General features: G+C 46.7%; 1 protein-coding gene across 1 annotated transcript in view; it reads right to left on the bottom strand.

Annotated features, from left to right (window-relative positions):
• The window catches only part of PARD6B (par-6 family cell polarity regulator beta), a 56,101-nt gene that overhangs the window by 30,665 nt on the left and 12,221 nt on the right, over nucleotides 1-13,215 (bottom strand). Inside the window, 1 exon segment of the mRNA XM_077460525.1 lies at nucleotides 2,943-3,165. Within this exon segment, the coding sequence (XP_077316651.1) occupies nucleotides 2,943-3,165 (223 nt within the window).

Below are 13,215 nucleotides of genomic sequence, written 5' to 3'. Positions count from 1 at the left end.
ACAGGTAAATGCTGGCCTATTGCTTGGCCTTTTCTTCTACTTTGAACTAGCAGGTGTGCAGATTATATAATAAAAGTACAAGCAGGAGCAGTGATGCATTAATAAATCTATTGTATTCTGAGGCTTGAAAACATATCTAGTAGTATTAGCATTTTAAAAAGGAAACTACTCACAAAATGCGCACATTCTATTTATATACCACGCTACCCTACGGACACAGACTGGCGAAGCCCCACCCCCTGCATGGAGTATTTTCTGCACACTGTATTTGTACAGACAATCCGAGAATTCAAGCTGACCATACATAGAGAGATGTCATTCATTCAGTCTGTGGGCTGAACTAAAGAAAATCGGGGGAAAAAAAATGTCCTCCATCTACACAATCAACCGTCCATGCCGGAAGCATTATTACACTAAGAATTTCAGCCAAATTAGAGGAATCGGATAAAATTCTAAGTGCATGACCAGCTTAAGGTGGCTGTGAATATACAAGTGGTAGGATGCGTTCTAATAAAGTTATACCTATGCAGGCCCCAGAACGGTTTTTGCTTATGTAGCAGAATGATTTTTCATACTTTTTTACAAGGTTCTGTCATGTGACCATGCATTTCTTCTTCCTGAAAGTCAGGGGTGGGGTTTCAGGACACTGTGCAGACACACACTGTACTTGCATTCCATACACTGTTCAGCCTGAAGCAAGATGCAGGCTGTGCTCAAGCAGGTGGGGCATGCACCAGAGGCGGACTGGCTGCGCTCAAGAGGGAGGGGGGAGGCCAGGGGCCTGTGCACCAGAGGCGGGCTGTGCTCGAGTGGGGGGGGGAGGGTGTATGCCAGAGGCAGGCTGTGCTCGAGTGGGGGGGTGTGTGCCAGAGGCAGGCTGTGCTCGAGTGGGGGGGGGGGTGTGTGCCAGAGGCAGGCTATGCTCGAGTGGGGGGGGGGGGGGGTGTGCCAGAGGCAGGCTGTGCTCGAGCGGGGGTCCAGAGGCGGGCTGTATTTGAGCAGGGGGTTGTGCACCAGAGGCGGACTGCGCTCGAGCGGGGGAACATGCGCCACAGGTGGGCTTTGGTTGGTCGAGGGCGCGGATGCCCGAGGCGGCCTGTGATTGGGAGGGGGCGTGGTGGATGAACTACCCAATGCAAGCATGCTGTGTGTCTGCACAGTATCCTGTAACTCTGAATTGTCAGCCAAAGGATGAAAACTGACCACACTATCACAGATCAGTTTCTGTAACTTGTATAGTCAGTTTAGAAGAGGGGAAAGGTGACTGGCAGAATCAAAGTCAGGTACTGTATTTAGGTATTTAGCCTTATTTCCAGTCTTTGTGACACAAATCAATAGTATACAGTTAAAGGAAGTCTCCCCAACGGGAACCATCTTAAGCCAGGGGTTGACAAATTTGCTTTGAATTTAGGAGCCAGTTAAAAAAAAGTTAGGAGCCAGTTTTTTTTTCAGCTCCCGGGGTAAGGCCACTGATTTTCACCCCCTATCCCTAACTCACAATGGAGCACCCAGTCAATAACTCCATTGAAACGCTGTTACATCAGGGTTATGGGCTGACCAGAAAAAGTAAGGCTGGCAACAGATGGAACTGGCTGGCACTGGCAGGTGGCACTGGTTGCCACTGGAAGGCACGTGGAACTGCCAGATGGCACCGACAGGTGACACTAGTTGGCATTGGCAGGTGACACTGGTTTGGAACTGGCAGGTGACACTGGTTTGGAACTGGCAGGTGGCCCTGGTTGGCGATGGCAGGTGGCCCTGGTTGGCGATGGCAGGTGGCCCTGGTTGGCGATGGCAGGTGCCCCTGGTTGGCGATGGCAGGTGGCCCTGGTTGGCGATGGCAGGTGGCCCTGGTTGGCGGATGGAGGTGGCCTGGTTGGCGATGGCAGGTGGCCCTGGTTGGCGATGGCAGGTGGCCCTGGTTGGCGATGGCAGGTGGCCCTGGTTGGCGATGGCAGGGTGGCCCTGGTTGGCGATGGCAGGTGGCCCTGGTTGGCGATGGCACTAGTTGTCACTGGCAGATGGCACTGATTGGCGGTGGCACTGGTTGGTGTTGGCAGGTGGCACTGATTGGCGGTGGCACTGGTAGGTGGCACTGGTTGGCGGTGGCCCTGATTGGCGGTGGCACTCGGCACTGGCAGGTGGCACTGGCACTGGGTGGTGGTTGCAGGTGGTATTGATTGGCGGTGGCACTGGTTGGCACTAGCAGGTGGCACTGACTTGTGGTGGCAGGTGGCACTGGTTGCCGCTGGAAGATGGCACTGATTGGTGGTGGCACTGGCAGGTGCCACTGGTTGACACTGGCACTGATTGGCGGTGGCAGGTGGCACTGATTGGCACTGGCAGGTTTCACACGGAGCACTGTTACTGAAATGTAACAGAGGAGCTGCGGGACCCTGCCGGGTGTGAAACTGACAAGTAACAGAGAGGTGGATATGTCAGATTTCAGCCTGATGTCGGGGTGGGCGGGACCCGGCCAGGGTGGGCGGGACTCAGCAGCTATCAAACACCAGCCAACGATTGGGCTGCTTAAGAAAAGGGGCGGGCCACATCACGTAGCGGCCCGCCCAGATCCCATTGGCTGGTGTTTGATAGCTTGCAGGGTCCCGCCCACCCCGACATCAGGCTGACAGATCCTCCTCTCTCCATTGCGTGTCAGTTTCACACACAGCGCGGTGCTGCTGAGTGTGAAGGAGGGAGGAGGAAGGCAGTCAGTGTTAATGCTGCTGCATGTCTGGGGCATCGATAGTGAGTGGGCTGGTGGCAGCTTAGGCGCCAGGTCGTGATTTCTGGTCGCATTGGCGACCTGGCGCCTGGGGTTTGTCGAGCCTGTCTTAAGCCATACCAGAACATTCAAATTTAAATAGTTTTGCCAGTGGAACAGCTGGGGCTTTGAATTTATAATTAGAATTCAAGTAACTTTTTTTTAATTAAGCAATTACCTTTTCTCTGTAGGAATATCCTCAGTAGCGGGTTGGCGGTCGTTATCGCTTTATGGTAGTTGTCATCATTGTTGATGGGCAGCAAGTCCCCGTGAACATCGGCATAACCAACAAGTACATCCACGTTGGGGATTTTATGCACATGCTGGAGTAATCCATAGAATTCATCGAACTTCCCAGGCTTGGATCGTTCCAGAGCGAATCGCCGAAACTCCGCCCCAAACTGAAGGAAGGAAAAAAAAATTGCTATTAATACAGAGAAGCAGAAATATACTATAATATATAACTCATTTATAGGTTTCTGCCAAGTATAAAGAAATAACTAACTCTTCTTCCTAATTTTGGTTTCCCTTTATGTCCACACAGGTTCTATTGTGTTCTGTTCTACTGACTGTGCCAGAAACCACTTTATGTTCATTGGATAACCCTAATCACGGTTTGGCTTTTCTGTAATAATATTCCTTAAGTTTCTCATTAGTTTGGGCTGCCGTCCCTCCGGGAAATGCAGAGAAAAGGTCCATTCACCATTTCTGGAATCGCAGTCCACATGGGAACTGCAAGTGCAGCGCAGTTCCAAGTGCATCTAGCAATTGTTCTGTGCGGGAGGTTGCAGGTACAGGTGTGGATGTTTAGGCATCGTTTTTGGTAACCCCGCCCCTCCTTCAATCCAGCGCTGTGCACGTCTGCAGCTCTTTTCCTCCCTCACTTCTAGGTCTCACTGCCATTGCTAGAGCACGAGAGCCACTGGCTCCTAGTGCTGTCAATCAAAGCCAGTGACAAGGGGCGCGGCAGGGCTGAGTCCCGATGTCTGTGTCAATGGGCACAGGCGGTGGGATTACCAACAAGAATGAATTTACATTCCTTACATTTAAAGAGAACCTGTCATTTCAGATCCATCATGGCAGAGCCTGTTAGCGGGCATCCACTCACCTGCTGCCGCCACGTCCCTCACCTTGTTGTGTCACTGCCGCATCACCAGACGCCCCATTAAAGGGACTGTCGGATGGGACTGTCGGAGAGTCAACAGCGGGTCAGAGGAGGAGCTGCTGCGGGACAAAGATGACAGTTGCTCTTTAAAAATTATGATTTAAATCAACTCCCATCCTGTTTGTTGCTGACCATTATATGAGCTAGGCAAGTTGTACCAGTGTAGCGGAATCCCTAAACCTTATTTACACAGAATATGTAGGAAGTAGACAGTGAAGAGAGAGAGGAGACGGAAAAGATTTCCTTTGCAGGTATACACCAGGAGCCAGGCAGACCAACGCAGAGCCAGTGTGACGAACGAAGGTGCCAGCCCGAGAGCCGTGCCCATTAAAGAACACAGAGAGAAACAAGTACACAACATCGAGATGTTCAAACAAATGAGGTGATAACGGGACTTTCCTTTACAGAACTCTGACTATATTTACAGCTGCAACCTCCACATAATGAAACTCCATAAAGCATTAGAAATAACATAACCCCTTCTACAGAGAAAAAAAAAAAATTATAATATATATATATATATATATATATATATATATATATATATATATATATATATATATATATATATATATATATATATATATATATATATATATACATACATACATACATACATATATACATACATATATCATACATATATACATTAATCCAAGGTCTAAAGTCATAACTAAATGTTGCTTTTTGATTGGACCTCATTACCGGCTACCAGACCAAGAAGTGAGGAGGCACTTCCTTATTGGGACAACCGATGCCGAAGTGCTGCCACAATTCAAACCTCCCTTAAGACTCTGTTCACATCTAGGCTTTTTTTTTTTTTTTGAGCATTTTTCTGCTCTAAGGCTCAGCTCTAAAAATGCCCAACAAGACAAATCCCATTCATTTCAATGGCCCCTGTTCACATTTGAGTGTTCCGTCACCTAAAAGCAAAACACCCGCGCTTCTTTTTTGGCAAATTACAGGCGTTTTTTTTTTTTTGTTTTTGTTTTTTAATTCTTTTGACCTGTACAAAATTGAGGTAAAAATTGTGCGACTTTCTGTATAAAAACACAATACGCTCTGGTGTGAACAGAGCCTAAAGGATAACTCCGCTTTCCATGGGGGAAAAAAAATAAAAAATAGCAAATACTGCGATATAAGCCATATAGTAATTGAAAGTTATTAACCAATCATTGCCTCTTGTTCCAATATTGGAAGAGTAGTGATGTGGGAGTTATTTATATCCTACTGCTCTAGGCAACAAATCTATTTTGTGCGCAAATTTAAAAAAAATATTCAACCTTAGGCATAAACATTATTAAAAAATGACCTTTCCATTTTAATCTGCTGCGCTGTATTAAAATTCAGTAAAATGCAATATGGCGACCTGGAGGCGCTCAGTACACATATGGTATACTAAATGCCCCCACCACCTCCCCCCCAGATATGTAATTTCCTGCTTGTGTGATTGTCTCACTGCAGATAAAAGTCAGATTTGGGCATCCCCTGCAACAAAAATGTCATTGTTGGTGAGATACTCCCAATCTCAATCATATCTAAAAGGGATGCAAGCCCTGCCACTTTCCTCATTAGAACCCTTCAGGAGCAGCAGCCGATTGATAATTATAACAATACCAATACAGATTCACTCAGAATATGGACACAAACCGCTACTTCTTCAGAATAACAAAAAGGTAGGAATCAGCAACCAAGTTTGCTAAAATCCCTGCCATGTACAGAGATCACCCAGAGGGGGAGGGTTTTTTTTTTTTTCCTTCAATAAAAGTGGAGTTACTCTTTAACCACCTCACTACTCCTTCACCCCCTTCCTGCCAACCCACATCAGTGTATATTATTTAGTCTGTGTAAAAGTCTATATCGGAAAACTGATTATTCCTGATTTACTGACGGTCTATCTCATTTCTTGAGGCCCTAAAATGCTAGGACAGTACAAATACCCCCCAAATACCCCCTTTTTTGTAAAGGGCACACCCCATAGTATTTAGTAAGAGGCCTAGCAACTATTTTGAAGTTGTAATTTGTCACTTTTTTAGCAAAATTAAGAAATTAGTTTATTTTTATTTTTTACACATTTTACTAGAGCAGTACAGTCTACCATGATTGGCCTCTGTACCATGTGATCACTGTGACCAAAGAGATCACAATAGTACACAATTGATGACTATGAATGAAAGTCATTATGTACTATTGACGTGTGAATACTGATTGGTCACAGCGATCACATGGTATCAGGGCAGGCTCAGTACTCTGATCTGTGTCCAGCTGTGTCCACTGGGTGACAGATCATGCCACACTGCACGGCCCCTAGGGCATGCATGAGGCGCACACCTGGGCCAAATCCACTAGACTAAATGCAAAATGCAATATGCATGGAACTTGTAAGCAGTTTCTTCAGCAGTTTTGTTCCCAGAAAAGGCAAAACAATCAAGTGGACAAAAACAGGGGTGTCAAACTCAATTTAAATGCAGGTCACCTTAGCAGTATGGTTTCCCACAAAGGGCCGGTTTTATCTGGGACGGGCAAAGTTCAGGAGCGCGCACAAGCTCAGGGGCGCGCCACCGGCAGAGCGCGCACAAGCTCAGGGGCGCGCCACCGGCAGAGCGCGCACAAGCTCAGGGGCGCGCCATGGGCAGAGCGCGCACCACGGACAGTTCCTTGCATCTCTCCCCTACCTGGCCTGGCTCTAGTACCTCCCTGTGTAGGCTGCGCTGCCTCTGAGAATCTGTTAGTTCCAGAAGCTGCCGAGAGCAAAGCTGTCGCTTATAAACACAGAAGGCTTCTGTGTTTACAAGTGACAGTGGAGAGCTTAGGGCAAGAGCTAGAGGTGGTGGAATGGAGTTCCACCACGTTCCTGCTGCAAAACTGGGAGTGAAGGCCACATGACAAGACCTGGCAGGCCGGATTCGGCCCGCAGGCCTTGTGTTTGACATATTTGAAAAAAAGTGTCCAATTTTGGCATAAAGAGCTGCATTTAAAAAAAAAATTCTCGATTCCCCCCCAAAAAAATAAAAAATCCACCTATGAAAATTATTGGTCTTCACCAACGTTTGGGGTTTTTAAAAGTCATCATCCGCTGTTTTATAGGGCTCAATTTAAAGTTTAGGGACGCTCAACCTTTCATCCGTTTAGTTCCATTAGACGAGATCAACCCCTATACGTTTGTTTTTCGTGAGTCATTGCAAGGAAACTCTTACTGTTTACGAACATCCTACGTAGACAGAACCTTCAGCGCCTGCTCCTCCCCCGGGTGCCGGCTCCACACATATCGGACACACCTAGCAATGACTAAGAGGTCAACACACAGGAGCGAGAAACTCAAAGTGCAAATAATAGGAAGCACAATACCTCCAGCCTGAGTCAGGCAGATAAACATTAAACCCACATACACCAAAAGGCTTAAGACGCATACCTCATGTGTACCTCATTTAGAAGGTTACTGCAAGTTCTGTTCCAAAAATATGCAAGTAAATTCCAGAAATGGAACATACAATGAATGACCTTTTTTCCTTTTTATTGTTCTGATAGCATATTTTTTATCTTCGCTCCACCCGAAACCTGCATTTCAGTAGATTAAAGCCTAATTCCAGGTTTCATTTCAATGTAGTTTGTTTGGGCTCTGCTGGTTTAAACAAACTACTTCCTTTATTAAAGCAGTTGCCAACCACTCACAGTAAATACACAACGAGTGGGAGGCAGGTGCAAGCTCAGCAACGCTTGCCTCTGGGTTTGGGACCCTGCGAACCGTGCTACGATTGGACACAGCACAAGTTTGGTAGCAGATTTGAGCTGAAACCTGCTGATAGGCTGTGTACAATCGCATACAGGAGGTCTGTGCTTACAAAACACACAGCACCGTGATCTGGCTGTTTCTTTGTTTCTTTAATGTGATCTTTCTGTTTCAGATTAATAAGTAAAACCATACGTTACACTTGTTAGGCACACAGTTAACCTGGTTTTAAACCCTTACACACCACATTGACCTACAGGTAAGCCTAGATTAAAGAGGAGGGCTGTTTAAAAAAAAAAAAGTCAGCAGCTGCTGACTTCATAACCTGACTTACCTGTCCAGGGTGCCCACGATGTCGGCCGCCTGAGGCCGACCCGTCCCTCGGCTCTCGGGTCCCGGCGCCGCCATTCCTTCTAAGGTTAACAGGCAGTGGAGCCTTACGGCTTCACTGCGCGTTTCCTACTGCGCATGCGCGAGTCGTGCAGCGCTTTGTGAATGGGACGCGCTGTGTTCTGGAACACACAGTTCCCAGAACACAGCGCGACCCATTACCCAGAAGGCAACGCGACGAGGAGAGAAGACCAGAAGATCTCCGCGGAGGAGGAAGAGGAAGATTAGGATTATGTGCCTAGCAACAGGCATTTCTGGTAAGTAAAAAAAAAATAATTGTTTTCATTTTTTTTTTTTTTTTTTTTTAAGATTTTTTTTGTAATTTTTAATATTTTTTTTTTTCAGGGTGGCCCTCCACTTTAAGGCTTACCTGTAGGTCCAAGAAATATCTCCTTAATCTACACGTTAAGGAGATATTTTACAAATATGGGCACCGCTGTCTTTGGTGCAGACGCACTGGGCGCACCGCAATTGAAGGAGAACACGCCCACGATGACGGCTCCCGCGAGCATGCGCCTGAGTGATGCAATCGCGGCTCCGGCCAATCACAGTGCCAGAGCCGCGAGACCCGGAAGAGGCGGAGATGAAGAATGAGGACCGGTTGGGAGGCTTCGATCTCAGGTAAGTTATTCCTAAATGAGCTAGTATGCTATGCATACTAGCTCATTATGCCCTTTTCCTCTTTAACCCCCCGCTCAATCCGTGGCTGAGGGAAAGAAAATTGCTTAAAGTGGAACTTCAGTAATTTTTTCATCTTTCCATGTTTAAATCCAGAAAGTGAACAAGCAGCAGCTTCAACTGCCCACAGTTAAAATGGCTGCAGCCAGACTCAGTGGAGGGAGATTTCTGCAGCATATTTGGCACAGAATCACAGTATATAGAAAATATGCAAAGTGGTTGGAGGGAAGCTTCAGAGGGGCAAAGATGTTTTTATTACAAATTATGTGAGCAGACTGCAGTTCCTCTTTAAATGTATGGCCAGCCTTGGACTTCCATTGCTCAGTGCTACCCTAGTTTGGTATGAAGGACTAATGACCAAGTTCTCTTGTATTGTTCACAGACCATTGAAAATCAAATGAAGTTTCTCAGAAGGTTTCAATACCATAAGATTTACACAAACCTGTCTCTCTCCTTGAGAAGCCGACTTACACAAAGAAGAAAAGTCTGCCAGTCTGAAGAGGGTGCTTGTGCTTCAATAAAGGTTCTTGGTATGCTCTGCACCATTACCAAAGAAAGAGGGCACGGGTGGCACATTCCTGCATTATATAACGCTAACAGCCGGAGCGCAAAGCGGCTTATTAAGGTACAGAAATTTTTACAGCTACCGGAGAACGCAACACAGCAACCAGAATGAGATGTTAAACCTTCGGGAACACGGCAAAGGCACAACACGCATCTCATATCCAGAAGTAACAGCCGAACTACAGACAAACCGCTAAATACAGAGATAAAACACACATAAAAAAGGAGCCAATTTAAAATGACACTAAACCTTTTTTTTAAATAAAAATAACAAAAATGTCTATACTTGCTTGATCTGTGCAATGGTTTAGCACAGAGTAAACCCCGGATACTCTTCTTCTGGGGTCCTCCGGCAGCACCCATTGACACAGACCGCGGGCATCAGCCCCGTCCCCCGCGTCAAAGCTTTCGATTAACACAGCCGGAGCCAAAGGCTTCCGCTACTATCAATCTGTCCAATGAGGAAAGCGACAGTGGCTGGAGCCACTGCACTCATGCACATCACTGCATCGGGCTTAGGTAAGTAAGTAAAAGGGGGGGGGGGGGGAATGCAGAACACAAGTTTTTTCACCCTAATGCATTAAGGTGAAAAACCTTAAAGTGTTACTAAACCCACAACAGTAAAATGTGTCTGTATATGCAGAATAACATGCTTGTTATATTGACTGTGAAACTTAAGTGGTTAATCCTCTGCATTGTGTAAAAAAGGTTCTTTGACACTATAGGGACAGATCCTTCCCTCTTGCACTATCCTGGCAAGGCCATATAATACAGTGAGGGTAGCCATCCTGCACATGCTCAGTTTAGTCTCTATTGCTGGAGAGAACATTTCCTGCCCTGTACTGACATCACACATGTGGGCGTGTATACAGGCTGTAGTAGAAATCTCCACCTACCTGAAAACTCAGCACTGGACATTGGACAAACTGTTCAGTTTACCATGTGACCGCGGCATACAGATTAGCAAAAAGGGTATATAGTGGCAGCATATTAATGTAAAAGAAGATTTATAAGCTGTGGGCATTGGGGGGGGGGGGGCAGAGGAACCATTTTCAAATTACTGGGTTTAGTAACACATTAACCTCTTCCCACCCGCTGGACGTCAAATGGCGGCTGGCTGGCGCAGCTCTTGTTCTGGGTGAACCTCAAATGACGGCCCTCCATAACAACCACGCTTGCTTGCTTGCCCCCCCGGTGCGCGCGTTACGATTGCGGCCGCGCTGTGTTGCTAGGACAGGGCACGACCCCGATCTGTGTAAAGAGCCGCGGCTCTTTAACCAGGTGATCGGCTGTGTCCAATCTCAGCCAGTCACATTTAAACACTGACAGAGTGAGAAGAGAGGCGATCAGCGGCATCTCCTCACAGAGGACATCTAGGGATGTAATCAGTACACTGATCATCAGTGCCCTGATTACAATTAAGTGCCAAACAGTGCCAGCAATCAGTGCCCACAAGTGCCAGCAATCAGTGGCCAGCAGTGATAACAGTCAGTGCAGGCTATCAGTGTTGCCCATCAATGCACATCACTGCTGCCCATCAATGCCACTCATCAATGCCCATAAGTGTGGCATATTCGTGCCTCCTCATCAGTGCCCCATCAGTGAAGGAGAAAAATTACTTATTTACAAAATTTACTGAAACTAAAGAAAAACATTTTTTTTTTTCAAACTTTGTGGTCTTTTTTTTTTCCTAAAAAACAATAACACCCAGGAGTGATTAAAGCGGAGGTCCACCCTAAAGTGGACCTTCTGCTCATTGGAATCCCCCCCCTCCGGAGCCACAATTGGCACCTTTCAGGGGGGAGGGGGGTGCAGGTACCTGTACAGTACAGGTATCTGCACCCACTTCCGGGATAGCTATCTGCGGAAAGGGGCGTAGATCTACGCCCCTTTCCGAAAGTCCCCCGCTGCCTGCTGGGAAACACACAGATCGCAGAGGCAGCGGGTCCATCCTTATTGCGCAGCGCGACTCGCGCATGCGCAGTAGGGAACTGGGAAATGAAGCCGAAAGGCTCCACTTCCTGATTCCCATACCCAAGATGGCGGCGGCAGCACCCGAGAGATGATCGAGAGATCGGCTTCGGGTGCCGACATCGCGGGCGCGCTGGGCGGGTAAGTGTCCTTATTTTAAAAGTCAGCAGCTGCTGTATTTGTAGCTGCTGGCTTTAATAAAAAAAAACAAAAAAATAAACGGCGGAACTCCCGCTTTAAGTACCACCAAAAGAAAGCTCTATTTGTGCGAAGAAAATGATAAAAATTTTACATGGTTACAGTATAGCATGACTGTGCAATTGTCATTCAAAGTGTGATAGCGCTGAAAAACTGCCTGGGCAGGAAGGGGGTGTAAGTGCCCAGTATTGAGGTGGCTAAGGCTCTACAACCACTTTAAACTGTGAAAGGATTTGTATTTGTCTACCCTGTTCTGAGATTTAAACAGCTCTCAGAAAGCACTGTCCTGATTCGTCTCTGCTGCAGTTAAAAGAAGGAAGAAGGAAGAAGGAAGAATGAATGAATGAATGAATGAAATACTTATATAGCGCACAATGCGAACTGAATCGCCTCTGGAAGGAAGAAGGAAGAAGGAAGAAGGAAGGAAGGAAGAAAGGAAGGAAGGAAGATCTCCTAAGAACTGACAATTCCTGTGTAGAAACGACATCCCACGTTCCCTGGGTCTCTCAGTCTAGTGCTGGTGCAGGTGAGAGCTAAATGGTAATTAGATCTGACACAGACACAAACAGGCAGAATAATTAAAGCAGTAAAAAAGCTTTTTTATTATTTTTTATTTATTTAAGGAGGATTACTCTGCAAGGAAATATGTGCAAGTATGGGTCGCACCGGGTGCTAGTATGCATTGCATACCAGCACATTGTGAAAGACTTGCCTAAGAACAAAGCCCTCCAGCAGCGTACTGTCAACTGACAGGGCTTCCACCTTTACCCAGTCTTCTTTCAGGGTTCGCGAGCTTCGGCTGTTTGAGTGGCCGAGCTGCGATGACATCACTCCTTCGCATGTGAGAGCGCATGCTCCGGTGAGGACACCCGCTTCTACTTTTGTAAATATTTTCTAAAAAAGGTGCACGTTTAGGAAATATTTACTGTAAAAAACCTTCAGTGTGCAGCTCCCTCCACAGCCCCCCATCCCCCCAATACTTACCCAAGCCCAATCCAACGATTCATGGGTCTCTCACTCCTCATTGGCTGAGACATAGCAGAAGGAGGAAGCACGCGGGGAGGGGAGGGGGTCAGGACTGAGCAACTATCTGCTATAGACACACAGAGGCGGCTTGGAACAAGCACACACAAGTTCTGCCAAGGCAAGCAGCTCTGGGGGGGGGGGGGCTTGGCAAGGAGGAGGGGCCAGAAGCATCAGTGGGGGACCCAAGAAGAAGTGGATTGGGGCTGAAGAAGAACTTTGCTCTAAAGCTAGCAGGAAGAGATGCATGATATCACGGATCCTGACAATGTAAATGTCCTGTAGACTGCAGCATACCGTGCAATGCATTAGGGCGTTGTCATGCATTATGAAGCTCATTTCCTTGTTGTATTAAAAGCATTCTAACAGACATGAATGGGACTGCACAGAAAAACACCTTGCAGGACCTTTACTGGATGCAGGGTGGCAGCAAACGGATATAACATGCATTCTGTATTGCCAAATATGAAATGCTTGGAAATATGCCTGGTGTGAGTGAGCCCTAGAGCTCGGAACGAAGTGGGTACAGCACAAAACGCTTCTGTGCCAAATGGCTTTTAGAAGGTGTTTACGTCAAGTTCTACCAATGCTTATGCAACATTGACTGCAGCAACATTCTATTTTCATCTACCTGCTGAAGGTTAATAAAGCCCAATTAGGCCTCATTCACGTAGGTATACCTAAAGTGATTGTAAAGCTTTTTTTTTTTCCCTCAATTAAACATTTCATACT

This window comes from Lithobates pipiens, unplaced genomic scaffold, assembly GCF_037356315.1.
Source record: "Lithobates pipiens isolate NorthernLeopardFrog02 unplaced genomic scaffold, aLitPip1_a1.2 Scaffold_28, whole genome shotgun sequence".
In the NCBI taxonomy this organism is placed as follows: Eukaryota; Metazoa; Chordata; class Amphibia; order Anura; family Ranidae; genus Lithobates; species Lithobates pipiens.
Note: the sequence above shows the minus strand (reverse complement) of the source record. Positions and strands in the feature narration are given on the sequence as shown.